We start from the raw sequence: 13,374 nt of genomic DNA, 5'->3' as shown, positions 1-13,374 counted from the left end.
TGTAAAGTGTAGCAGACAGCAAATAACATTCATGCATTTTAATAATGTTGGCACTGAACTTTAAACCATAAATTTAAAAAGTCACACATCGATAGTCCAAGAAGTCTAGGTCAAAATCAAATATCAAAATCAAGTTAAATGAAACTTGCAATGCCATATTTTAAGGGACATTTTTACACAAAAATCATATACTCCGAAATATGAGAAACACATAAAACCAAACAACCAGACTGTTTCAGAAATGCCTGGACGTGAGACTAAAAGTCTGTAAATATAATTGGAAAATATTTTCGTGAAACGTCAATGTGGCAGAATAGTATCATAGTCATCCTTAAGGCCAAGGGCAACATTTGTGTATACACCTTCTTAAACAGGTCTCAGAGAGGTGATGTTGAGATGTGCAAATATGGAATTGCACTTTTTCCACACAAAGACTAAAGGTCTCTCAAAGCAAAATCAATGTTTTACAGGATGCTTCCAAATGGCTCATGACATGCAGAGCTGGGCAATACGATGCCACTTTCTCACGCAAGGAAAGTCACACAAGACCATCCATGACAAGCAAATCCTTGCAGAAACACACTCTGACCTCTCCACCATCAGCCGCTTCCTGTGCCTAAGCCTGCTGGCCTCCCGGATGGACTCCCACTTCTGTAAGTCGGCCTCGCTGCAGGGACCAGGGGTGAAACTGACTGGAGGCACAGTAGTTCCCAGCTTCCAAGATTGGATCTTACGAGCCAACATGTCGTCTTTCTTCTGCCTACAGGAAGGAACTAACACTCTACAGCTATTACTTTTTTCTTTGGGTGGGCATGTCCTTTCAAGTACACAGAGAAATTTTGCTTGAATTTCCGGAGGAAGAGTCCAGGGTTCGGGGAAAGGGACTGGCTGATATCTATCTGGGGCTCCCGACAGAGGCACCTCTTTCTTCTGTGCTGGAATGCGGCGAACAATCATATCATCTTTTTCTAGGTCTGGAAGTACAAGTTCACCTTCCCTACACTGCAGAATTATATCTTGCTCTACAGGATCGTCTTGCCCAGAAAGCCTTCTTAAGTCTTTGAAAGCCCAGAGAACACATGGGTTTGCGTGGAAAGCCCCAGTCTTTCTGACAAAGAAATCATCGTTCTCTAAGTCAGGATCCAGGGCTGGCATCTCCAGGTCATCTGGTCTATATCCTGGTGTATAAGAGAGATTCTTTCTGCGTGTTATGAGCCTTGGGCCAGCAGTGGGATCAATTCTGATATTTGTTTCAGAGGACAAGATGTCATCAGAATATGTCTGGAGGGCCTGAAGTAATAAAAACTGACTGAAGCATAGAAAAGAAAAAGGAAGGGAGAATCTTATTAAATTTGGGGAGAAAAGGTAATTAGGTAGCAGACCAACTAGATAGTCACTGTGGGTGAATTATTTTAGGGGGCCATGGGAGGGACTCTTGCTGGGAAGAAAGACTAGCATTTAATGCCATAATCCATGACTCTCCTGGATACCATTTAAAGGAATAAGAGCAGAGTGTATCTCTGAGTGGGCACCACTGAGGCCAAGTGATGGGGCCAGAACGGGAAGAGAGCGAAGCTCCCTGATACACACAGTGTTCCCTTCCACCCCTTCCTCATCCCATTGGCCACAACGACCTAAGTCCCCTCCCAGAGAAGCAGCAATGATCTTGGAAGGTTTCAAGAGCTGAGCAAAAAGCACTTTATGCAACAGGCACAGGCAGTCAGCAGATTAAATAAAATGCTCTGAAGCTTTATTAAAGACTGATGAATCTTTTCTTTGCATTTTCCCATCAGTCTTGCCTGTCCCAGTGTCTGTCTATAAGTTATTTCCTTTCTCCACAGCTCCACACATAGCGCAACTGTAAAATTAGGTCAACTGCCTAAAAAGCCTTTTAAAAACGGTTTTCCGCCAAGAACTGTCTATGCCACATGTAACTATATACTCTCTTGTACATGACTGTGCTAAAGAATATTTAATCCTATAGAATTTCAAGCTCACATGCTTGTACAGAAAGCATGATGTCATATGTTATGCTTTTATAACTAAACATTAAGTGCCTAAGTGTTCATGACTCAGCACATCATGGTCAGAGGTTAAAGTAGCAGCAGAAGCTGGCACAAGGGTCACAGGCCAGACTCCAAGCAGGCGGGCTCATGCAGGCAGGTACACCTGGGCTCATCCGAAACACCACTAGCTCTCCTGGCTGCATGGGTGTCCCGGGAGTTTCTGGCCCATTTCTTAGCCAGTTCCAGCAAGAGTGAACATCTTTGACAGTCGCTGTCTAGCCTATGATCTGCTTTTTGTATTCTACTAAAAACGGCAGAGCTTCTCTCAGAGCCTGAATCCTCATCGTCAGAGTCTGAATTCCTTCTACCGTGGAGTGACATAGAGAAAGGAAAGAGAAAAGAAGACAAAGAATTGGAGAACGATGCAACTAAAAATAACGTCAAGCTCTGGCTATGTAGAGGACTTTTTAAGATCCAGATCCTAACGTTTAAATTTAAACAGTAGTTTTTTCAGTTAGCAATTCTACAGACGTTGAAGGGAAATTAACCTCTCTCAGAAAAAGCGCACATAGAATGTACCCAGTCAGGGTACTGAATGGACAGCGGAATAAAAGAAACATGCACAAAGACAAACCTGAATCCCTGAAATTCTTTATACCATGGTTTATAAGTTTCCCTTTTTATTCGTTTCCAGTTCACATCTTCTGGGATCCAGCATTTGGGAAGAAACTGATCAAAAGCATTCCCTGGGCTTGGCACGATTGGGCTTAGCTTTCGCACATAAAGATCATCCTTTACAGTGTTGGGTATGCTTGTCTTTTCTTCTGCCTCTTCCAAATAACAAGAGGAGTCTGAAGTTTCTTGTACTGTTGACCAGTTCTCCACGTTTGTGCCCCAAGTTCTCCTCTCGTTACTGTTCAAAACATCCAACCAGTTAAGACACTGCGTGAGCAATTTGTGACACAGAACACAAGAGGCATGCTTTCTGTCTCACAAAGTTTACACTGTGAATGCAGACAATTAGTTCCCATTCTCATCAGTCTCATCATTCCAGCTCCTACAACAAAGTTAAGGCATTATAATAGCATCTCATTTTAATTAGAGAAGAGCTTGATACAGAAGGGCCAAAGACAATGATAAAATGTGTTAAAAGAGAGAGACAAATTGCAAACCATCTGGGGTGTTACTTTACATATTAAAAATCAAGAGCATAATAGACATTCCAATCCAAGAGAAATTTTTCTGACCTCGTCATTCTGTATAGCCCAGTGGCTAATGGGTCAGCAGGAGGAAAGATTGGTGAACAAGATTTAGGAGAGATGCTTTTCGAGATGAAACCCTCGGGCCTCTTTTTCATTTGGAATCTACGGTTGGCTAAGTCATCCAAGACTACATCCGGCAACCTCCGTTCCTCCTCCGAGTCTGATCCACTCTCAGAACCATACACCTCCTTCTGATAGGAAGCTGGATTCGAAAAATCATGCTTTGCTCTGCTGATTTGATGGGAAATTAAAGGATGATTTTTTTGTGTGTCCACTGAGCTCAGTCAACACAGAAAAGAAAAAAAGAAAAAAAAAAAAATGGAAGAAAGCAACACAGCAGAGCTCACAATGAACAATGTAAGTCGTCCAGGAAGCTGAAAGATAACCAGTGAGCTAAAGGCATGCATCTAAAAAAAGAACCGGCAAATCATACGCTGACATTCTAAAACGGAAGAAATCTCTTCAAGATACGGATGACTAAAAATATAGGTAAGTAAAAGAAATATTTCACTAATGAAGTTTTATGTTATCTGTGAAATACATTTTTAAGGACCATTGCTTTTTACCAAATTTAAATATCCCGGCAAATTCACAAAGCAGACTGAATTTTAAAATTCAACAATCAGCTCGCATCCCAGTACCTTGGAAATGCTCCATCGGCTTCTATGTAAACTGGGCTTGCCCAGCTTCTTCTGGTACCCTCATTTTTGTCCAGCTTTTTCTTCCTCAAGGGCGCCGGCACATAGGATGGCTGTCTACTCTTGTTGGGTAAAAAGCGATTGAATGGTAAAGCAGACTTTGGTTCAACAGCCGAAATCCTTCGATATGACATATCATCTTTATTATGGTCCTGCATTTTGAATGTAAATTCAGAATCTGTGTCACTTTCACAACCTATTAAAAAAAAAAAAAAAGGCACAAGAATTTGCTTTACTCTCCAGATTACTCGTCTAACTGAAACCCACACAGCGTGCCTGCTTTTGTCTTTCCCTTGGAAACCCAGTGCTCTACTGCTAACTGCAGGGAATATTTTTAGAAATTTGTCATGAAGTTGTGATAAGACCCATCAGGAGGAACTTGCTTTGCATACTGGAGGTGCATGCGGCACATTCTTTCACTGTTGCACATTCTAAGCAGAAAAAGTCCCGGTTTATGGCTGAACCCCTTTTCTTCCCAGTCTTCCTTGCCCTCACGATTTTTCATAAAATTTGTTGATGGAATACACGTGAATAAAATCTAGCAATCAAGTCAAAGATGCCTAAAATGAGATCTGAATGTAGTTTGAGGGAAACTCAGTCATTTAAAATAAATCATGCAGTCATCCAAAATTTCTGTGAGGCGAGAGACAAGGGAAGACAAAGAAAGAGATGCAAAAAGCATAAGATCACAAAGAAGTTTGATAGATCCTGGTGAGACCCCTATGAGCAAGAATCACACATTACATATGAGGTTGGACCAAATGACTTCTAATGTCCCCCCAAAATATTCAGAGAATGCAGAACTCGAGGCTTTTTCTGACGGTGGTCACGGAAATATTGGGAACCTTGTATTTTGATTCAACATCATTTACACACAAATTTGAAAGAATACACTTTGATACACCTCAAGGTCAGATAGATACAAACGCTAATCTGTTCTCAAAAAAAAAAAAAAAAAAAAAAGTCAGTCTGTTCTTTTAAATACACGGGAAGAAACGAGGGTACAAAACATTACAATAGATACAATATAGATACGATAGATACAAGCTTCAGCTGCCTCCCAGTCTGCCCTTTTCTTCCTGCCTCTGTGTATTTGTTAAGAAACTTTGCAAGTGTTGCATGCTTCCCGCCAGAGCTCTCAGAGGCTGGCTGTGCACAGTACCTGAGGACCTGGGAGCTTGTGGGCTCTCAGCAGGAGCACACCTGCAGGGTAAACCTGAGCCAAAGGCAGTCTCGTCCCCTCCCCTGTGCCTGGCAGGAGTCTACAGTAACAGAGAGGAGCCTACAGGAAGCGGTTGAACACACAGCTAGGAGACCTTGAGACGGGAACAGGGAAAGGAGAGTCATGGCAAAAAAGGAGGAAGTATAGCAGCTATGACCAGAAGGATTGTCAATAATCTCACGCTTTGTTTTTACTGCCTCCTAAATTTGTACATTTTTTGAAAATAAGAGAGAAATGTCAAGGATTCTTGCTAAAATTTTGTACATGTGAAATCTGTACAAAAGATCCTTCTACTTTGGAATTTTTTAAGCTACTTTTTTTTTTTAAATCCAGTACAGTATGCTGCAGAGTAGGCAAATATTCTTGATCTGGTAAGAGATATGGATGAAAAATGCCACCTGCCATATCAGTAAACAAAGGATATTGCGGCCATCCAGCCAGCAGCCACTGCACCTGTCCCCGACTGTGCACCTGAGGGGATTCAGGATGGAGAATAGCAGGCTACTCGCCCCATATAGGTAAGGTGCATGTCAAAGGAATGATTTCAGCGAGCCCAGACTCTTTCATCTTTCCATACACAGGAAAGCTTGAAATTCATTAACTTGAGATGTCTGGTTTTTCTTTAATTAACAGTAACCTTTTGATGTTCTGACTACCTGAGTGAGTTGTTTTTTGTTTGTTTTTTTGTTTTGTTTTGTTTTACAAAGACTCCTATTTATCCTGGTTCCACCCTTACCTCTTCAGTGCTATCTGAGACACTGTCTTCTGGGCTTAAGTCCTCAGCAAGTCTGCTGAATAAAACATAATTCTCAACCTTTAGATTGTGTTTTTGCTTTTTTTTTTTTTCAGTCAACAGAGGCTTCATATAAAACTAAGGAATGTGACTTTGCAATTCTGTTAACCTAAAAACATTATCTTATCAATATTATATTGATCATCAATTTGGGACTACAACCTGGTAGGTAGCAGAATTTCAGCATACCGATCACAAAAAAGTTTTATCATCCTGGTGGCCCCCAGGATTTTCTTTTTTTTTTCTTCCTTAGTTGTAATTACCAAGTCTTCACTTCCACCCTCTTCAAACATGGTCTGCAACTCCTTTCCCAAGATCAGGAAGCAGCATGACAGTAACCCTCTGCTTTTCTTCATAAGGACCAGGCACCCAGCCCAACAAGTATCTGAGGAGAATGCTTCTCAAGTCACACCACTGGACCACTGCCTTTGAATTGACTGAGTCTGTATACTCCCACATGCCTTCAATACGTGTCCCTTTTATTTTTGTTGGTCAGATATAAATTTAAACATCACATGTGTTAGGTTCTTCAGTCAGGACAAAGTAATATAGTGGGTTGAGAATTTCAGCCTCTGCTTTTACAGCTTTAATCACTAAGATGAATTATGAACTCAGATTCATTTCCTTAAAACTATTATAAGAGTCATCTGGGCTATGAAAACATTAAACCTAGACAGCAAACAGCCAACAAATACAGCAGTAATTGTAAAGGTTAACTCAAATAGCCATTCACTTTTTAAACGTTTAAACGCCACGACTACTCAAAAAGCTAAAGAATTTGGGGTTTTGTTATAATATTTGTTGATTCATTTTATTTTTGAAAAACAAATTCATTGTACTTTGCTTTTATGTAAATTTACATTAAAAGAACAACAGCAAATAAAGGTTGAATTCTAGCTAATGATTGCATGCTGAAGCATTTAGGACAAGTGTAATGTTCTCTGAAGTGCCTCAAAAAATAAGATGGATAATTAGTGCATAGAGAATGAGAGCTTGGTATGTGATAAAGCAAGCACAGTAAAATGTTATGGTAGAACTAGGTGGCAGGTACATGGGTATTCATGTAAAATTCTTCCAACTTTGCTGATGTTTGAAATTTTTTATAATAAAAACATTAGGAAAAACATTTAAAATATAAAATAATATTCAAAATAAACAAGCAAAGTAAACTCTCTAACAATCCAGCAAAAACTCACAACCAGAACTCTCAGTTTTTCATGCTGATGGTGGAAGCACAGAAATAGTTCAAGAAACTTCACTTGTGGTTTCAATCTAGTCAATTTGAATTGCGAGAGGCATACAGTTAGAAATTTCTGACACCACCCAATAGCCAGAGGAAAAAGACTTGCATTTAAATAACAGATTTGACCACAATATTGGGATTTTGAAAGAAAGTTCCTTCCCACAACAGAAAGACTTTCATTAACATGTTCCTTTCACACTTGTCCTGGGTTTACTCTGACCCTGACAGACGCAAAAGATGTTTTCTAACACAATGCCAGTGTTGTTACTTAATCAAAGTTTAGCATAATATTCTATCATTACAGCTACCAATCATTTCTTTTCTTAGAGATAATTATTAAAATATTTTCCTGTTTTTTCTTAGAAGTTTTTTTTTTTTAATCTTTTGCAGAAAAGTAAGAAAAGGGAAGAAAGCTTATTCAGGAACTAGAACAGACTTTTATAGAATCTTATTTACTTTCTTTTTTATGTTTAGATATATCAGTTATTAGGCCTCAGAGGCAGACATCATTAAACCTGAATCTGGAGAGAAAAGAATTAGGATAGATTATCGCTGATAAAACAGGTCATAGTTAACTGTCTCTTCCCCAAACTCCTCTAAAAACAGAAGATTAAAAAAAGTGAAACTATCACCCCTCTAGTGGCAATATAGTAAGGAAGGAACAAGAGAGAGAGAGACAGAGAGACAGAGAGACAGAGAGAAGGAAGGGAGGGAGGGAGGGAGGAAGGAAAGAAGGAAAGAAAAGACACCCCCAATTATATTTCTATCTCTACAAAAATATACTTCTTGGCGAAATTTTTGCCTCAATAGTTTCACTCCATTTTTCTACTCTCTCCAATTCCCAATTTTCTCTCAATACACAAATAAAAATAAACTGTCGAGTCCAAAACGTTAACTCACCTTCACGTGCCCCCCTCAACGTGGTATCAGAGGAACAGCTTGCGAATGACCTAGACCCCAAAGAGTCCAAGCTTTCAAATGAATCTTCTCTTTTATAGTTTCCTGGAGGAGCAAGAAATTCTCCACGCTCAGCACACCAGATATCACCGTAACCACTGTCTCTGCCACTCCTCTTCAGGCAGCTGGACTCTTCAAGTGCCTGAAGAACATTTTTTAAAGACTAGTAACTTAGCATAAACTTCCAAAAATGCAATCAGTTATTGCTTATTTATTTGCAATAGCTCAAGTTGTGCTGCATTTTGATAGGTGAGGCAATGAGACTGCCCCATTAAATATCAGAAAAAATCTGATAAAAATCAGAATATAAATCTGTAAATGTTTTCCCACAACTAATACTTGGCACTCATGTGACTATATGGAGGTAATTCAATATTATTTAATAAGGTAATATAGTCTATTTAATAATAAGGGGGAACATTTTAATAAAAGAACAGCTAATAATTAGAGTAACATTCAAAGGCTAAAATCAATTATTATCTACAGTTTTCTGGCAATAAACATGAAAGGAGGCAAAGAGAAAAGCCAACCTTAATTTTGATATCCAAAAGGAGAAAAGTTAGTAAGATTATATTCAGCCTACCTCCAGGAAATATTAGGGCTCATTTTTATTAAATAAACAAAAAAACCATAACAAAGTTCTTTAACAAAAAGAAAAGTTTTAAAAGAGAGAGGGGCAAGAATAGCAGGTGTACACTTCACAGATTCATTTATTTTCACTCAAAACCTAGATGTGAACCAAGGAAAGTAGACTTGCTTGTTGAATATAAAACATTTTCCCTGGATCTAAATGAAATATTTGTTTAGCTCATATAACAGCTATATAGAAATATGTAAATGTTATTAACCATAGGTTTGTAAACCATACAGAACTTACTAAAATAAGCATTTTTAACTAACATTCCCCTAGGAAAGTTAATAGCCAAATACAACTGGACTTTTTAAAATTAGCATGTAAGTAGAATTTATAAAGCCTTTAGCATAGTTCTAATACATAGTACTCAATGAATAGCTAGTAACTCTATAATTTTTTTTAATATGGTGAAGGTAATTTTGTTACTATAGTAAAAATCAGAAATGTTTCTTTCAAGTGATGATACCAATACAGAGATAGGAATTCCTAGGTTCTTTTTTTTTTTTTTAAAGCAGAGAGTTTTCCTTTTTTTCTTTTCTTTAATTTTATTTATTTTTGGCTGCTTTGGGTCTTCGTTGCTGTGCGTGGGCTTTCTCTAGTTGCGGTGAGCAGGGGCTACTCTTCGTTGTGGTGCACGGGCTTCTTATTGTGGTGGCTTCTCTTGTTGCGGAGCAACGGCTCTAGGCACGCGGGCTTCAGTAGTTGCAGCACGCGGGCTCAGTAGTTGCGGCACGCAGGCTTAGTTGCTCCACAGCGTGTGGGATCTTCCCGGACCAGGGATCGAACCTGTGTCCCCTGCGTTGACAGGAGGATTCTTAACCACTGCGCCACCAGGGAAGCCCCAGGAATTCCTAGGTTCTTTAACAACCAACTGTAATATGTCAACTTTCATTAAATCATTATTCAGAAAAAAAGCTATGAAAGAGAGTTGGGAGACAATTGGGATGTTCTGAATATAGACTGGATATTAACTAATGGAGAATTCATGACTGTTCTTTGGTCTAGCAGACATCATAGGTATATGGAAGAATATTCTTACTGTTAAGAGATGCATGCTGAGTATTTAGGGGTGAGTTGTCTGCAATTTACCTTGAAATGATTAATTAAAACACAGATGGATACATAAATAAAGCCAATATGGGACATGTTTAATGATTAAATCCGATGGAACACAGGTGGGTATTTGTTGTACTATTCTTTCAACTTTTAATTAGGAACATTCTCAAGATACGAAAAAGTTGAAGAAAGAATGTTTACAATGAATAAATTAGCTGTCTCAGGCATACTTTTGGCTAAGACTGGATGTTAATTCATGGTTGAATTGTTTGACAAGTGTTTAAGTGCCGGTAGGGTCTAGTAGATTTATGTGAGATTTCATATATTTTAGACGCCACACACACCCTGGAATTAGAGTTGACATCCTAGCATGAAAATGAAAGTGCCTACTTTGTACCCTATTTCCAAGCGGATAGGGAAGCTGGGCTTAGTGCTGGTACCACCAAAATACTTCTTAAAAAATACAGATTTTAAAATTCTAAGTAAATCTTTAGATTTACCGGGTTTCTTAGACACACACTTGTTGAGGCCTTAGAGTTCAACACACAGGAGATGATTTTTGACCTCGTAAATGTTAAAGATAATGATGATGTGCCACCATGGTTATAAAAGAACCTAAGTTTGGCCCCGTTGCCTGGTTCCTCCTCCTAACCCCCACCAAGGATTTTACTCTGACAAGTCACCTAAAATGAGTCACCTACAACTTATAGGATGACTAAGGGTCAACAGCTTACTGCAAGTATTTTTTTTAATATATATTTTGGATTGGCCCTTAAGCATTATCTAGTTAAGGGAGAAAAGTTTGATGCACACAATGATTTTGATTTTAACACAACAGATGCAAAACAGCTCATATATTCACATACCTCTTACGGCTCTCCACACTCCACAATAATGGAATGGAACCACAACTATAGTTTTACCTATGAAAATTCTTTTTTTTAAAAATAAATTTATTTATTTATTTATTTATTTATTCATTCATTTATTTATCTATGGCTGCATTGGGTCTTCGTTGCTGCACGTGGGCTTTCTCTAGTTGTGGCGAGCGGAGGCTCCTCTTTGTTGTGGTGCATGGGCTTCTCATTGCGGTGGCTTCTCTTGTTGCAGAGCATGGGATCTAAGCACACGGGCTTCAGTAGTTGTGGCATGCAGGCTCAGTAGTTGTGGCCCACAGGCTCTAGAGCACAGGCTCAGTAGTTGTGGAGCATGGGCTTAGTTGCTCTGCAGCATGTGGGATCTTCCCGGACCAGGGCTCGAACCTGTGTCCCCTGCACTGGCAGGCAGATTCTTAACCACTGCACCACCAGGGAAGTCCCTGAAAATTCTTTTTTATCTACTCTGATTTTGACACTGGTGACAGGAAGCAGCCTCGAATAAAGCATTCCCAGCACAAACACTCTACTAGGATGATTCAACCTGAGTCAGACTGCCATAAAAAGAACCAAAGGCTGTAACGAGAACACTAATGTAAGAGCCAAAGTCCTATGTTATTTTTAACTGGATGTTTTCTTAGTTGAAATACCTGTAAGGCAAGGCTTTGCCCTTGCTCAAAGCCCTGCCACGTTCATCCTTCAGAGCCTTGCCCTCCTCCACTGCACTGACCTACCTGTCCATCTGTCTACATCAGAGGGTTGCGCTGTAAGGATGGGTCATCAGCCTTGTATGAGTGTTTTCTCAACAACTAGTACAATGCTTGTGCATGGTATTATCTCAACTGTTACCTGAATTAACTGTTTTAAGGAATTTAAATAGGGTATTATCAACTCTTTACAATTAGAAAATAAAAATCCAGAAGGAATACCCTAACCTTCTAGACTATACTCCCATCTCCCTATAATGTATGTGGCTGGGTTCAGGCAAAACTATTTAGAGATCAGAGTAGTTATAAGGCAAAGTGATCATTTTCATCCTAAAACTTCTATCTTCCAATTATAGTAACTAACATTTATTACATCCTTCCAATGTGCCAGAGACTAATGTTAAATGCCTGATTGGTACAGTATCTTTTAATCATCATAAAGACCCATCAAGCAACTACTATTAATTAGATGATCATATATTATTTTGATGACATATTTTCTTCTGCACACAGCAGATTCTCCTGCATAAATATCACCATAGTGAAGTTAATTTTCCTGTTTGAATATTATGAGTGAAGATTTGGCCAACTGTGGTCAGCGCTGGCACTTGAGATATAATGACCCATGGCAAGACAGTAAGATAAAGAAATGAGTAACTTCCATACATTTTAATAGCCCTGAAGCACCTCTCTATTACAGGTTAAGTTCATAATATAGAAAGAGTTAGGTTATATAAAGTGCCTAAGAAAGAAAGTAAATTAGTATTTTGTTGAGTTACCTAAAATTAAGAAACAAATACGTATACCTATATCATATACCCTGGAAACTGCTCTGAAATACTTACTCACTCCTTGTGGTGGCTTACAAAGCCAGCAAATGAATAACAATCCTCTCCACCCATCCCAATCAGAGCCACCATATATTATAGAGGGAGGAGAAGAAGCCAGAGGGCATGTGGAAAAAAGAGATGAAGGGGAAAGGGGAAGACGAGAAGAAGTATTAGAGTAGTTGTCTCATACAGATAGCGTTTCCTTACCTTAGTCAGAGCTTGTCCTAAAAGATTCTCAAATGCTTTCAAATTAAGATAGGGACCATTATAGTAGGGGTTACTTTGTGCTTTTCTTCCCAGCCAGTACAAAGTTATCAAAACCTTTTAAAAAAAAATTCCATGAAACAACAAGATCAGTCTATTTAGTAACTAATGGCAAGCTCAAATGCAAGTGAGCACTCTAGATAAAAGACGGTATCTATGGTTGAAAAGTAGATTTTCTTTTAAATTATGTAAAGGAGAAGGGTCACTAAAAATGTTATTCTTCTTAGATTTCCATCTCTGAGCACATTCTCAGAGCAAAAGCCTACACCCCAACAGGTATTTATACTCTACCGGTACACATGAAGAAGGAAAAAATTTACAGTATGAAAACATAAATTAAACTTTTAAAGTAATATTTTTCCAACAATCTTACAGACTGCACACTTAAAATCAAAAATTCTCAGCTTCCCTAATAATGATATTGAGCTCTTATGTTTTTCAATAAAGCTGTCACATTTTTTGAAATTCTTCTAATATGCAGAATAGTATAGATATAAGTCTACATTGGGCAATTACCCAGAGTTCTTAAACAGTTAGTGTTTTTCCTTAAAGTCTGATTTTGGTGTTTTCTGACTTGCTCTCCTAAAAATCCTACAGTCTATTCATTTGCCTTTACCACGTTACTAACATGTAAGGACCCACTCCCTAGATTTAACCCACCTTCTGATACTACGAGGTCAGAAAATACATGTTTCAACCATATTTAAACACATTTAGAATTTGTTTCTAGCAAAACTTAAAAAAAGGATAGAGAATATATCAGATATTTTTAGATTCCACTACCTTTTCACAGAACATGTAAGTAAAAAACCATTTATAATGTCCCA

General features: G+C 38.6%; 1 protein-coding gene across 22 annotated transcripts in view; it reads right to left on the bottom strand.

Annotated features, from left to right (window-relative positions):
• Positions 1–13,374, bottom strand: part of LMO7 (LIM domain 7) — a 195,354-nt gene that overhangs the window by 47,788 nt on the left and 134,192 nt on the right. For 7 of the 22 annotated variants that reach the window (XM_082365910.1, XM_082365912.1, XM_082365909.1 and 4 more), the window contains 7 exons: positions 12,491–12,604; positions 8,125–8,323; positions 3,910–4,162; positions 3,254–3,499; positions 2,641–2,919; positions 2,170–2,370; positions 590–1,309 (listed from right to left, as the gene is read on the bottom strand). In XM_082365910.1, coding sequence (XP_082222036.1) covers positions 590–1,309; positions 2,170–2,370; positions 2,641–2,919; positions 3,254–3,499; positions 3,910–4,162; positions 8,125–8,323; positions 12,491–12,604 — 2,012 coding nt within the window. The remainder of the gene's footprint in view (positions 1–589; positions 1,310–2,169; positions 2,371–2,640; positions 2,920–3,253; positions 3,500–3,909; positions 4,163–8,124; positions 8,324–12,490; positions 12,605–13,374) is intronic. The other 15 variants (XM_082365904.1, XM_082365905.1, XM_082365901.1 and 12 more) reach the window with 7 other exon arrangements.

This window comes from Balaenoptera borealis (genome assembly GCF_965194805.1).
Source record: "Balaenoptera borealis genome assembly, chromosome: 18".
In the NCBI taxonomy this organism is placed as follows: domain Eukaryota; kingdom Metazoa; phylum Chordata; class Mammalia; order Artiodactyla; family Balaenopteridae; genus Balaenoptera; species Balaenoptera borealis.
This window is presented reverse-complemented; position numbering and strand designations above follow the sequence as displayed.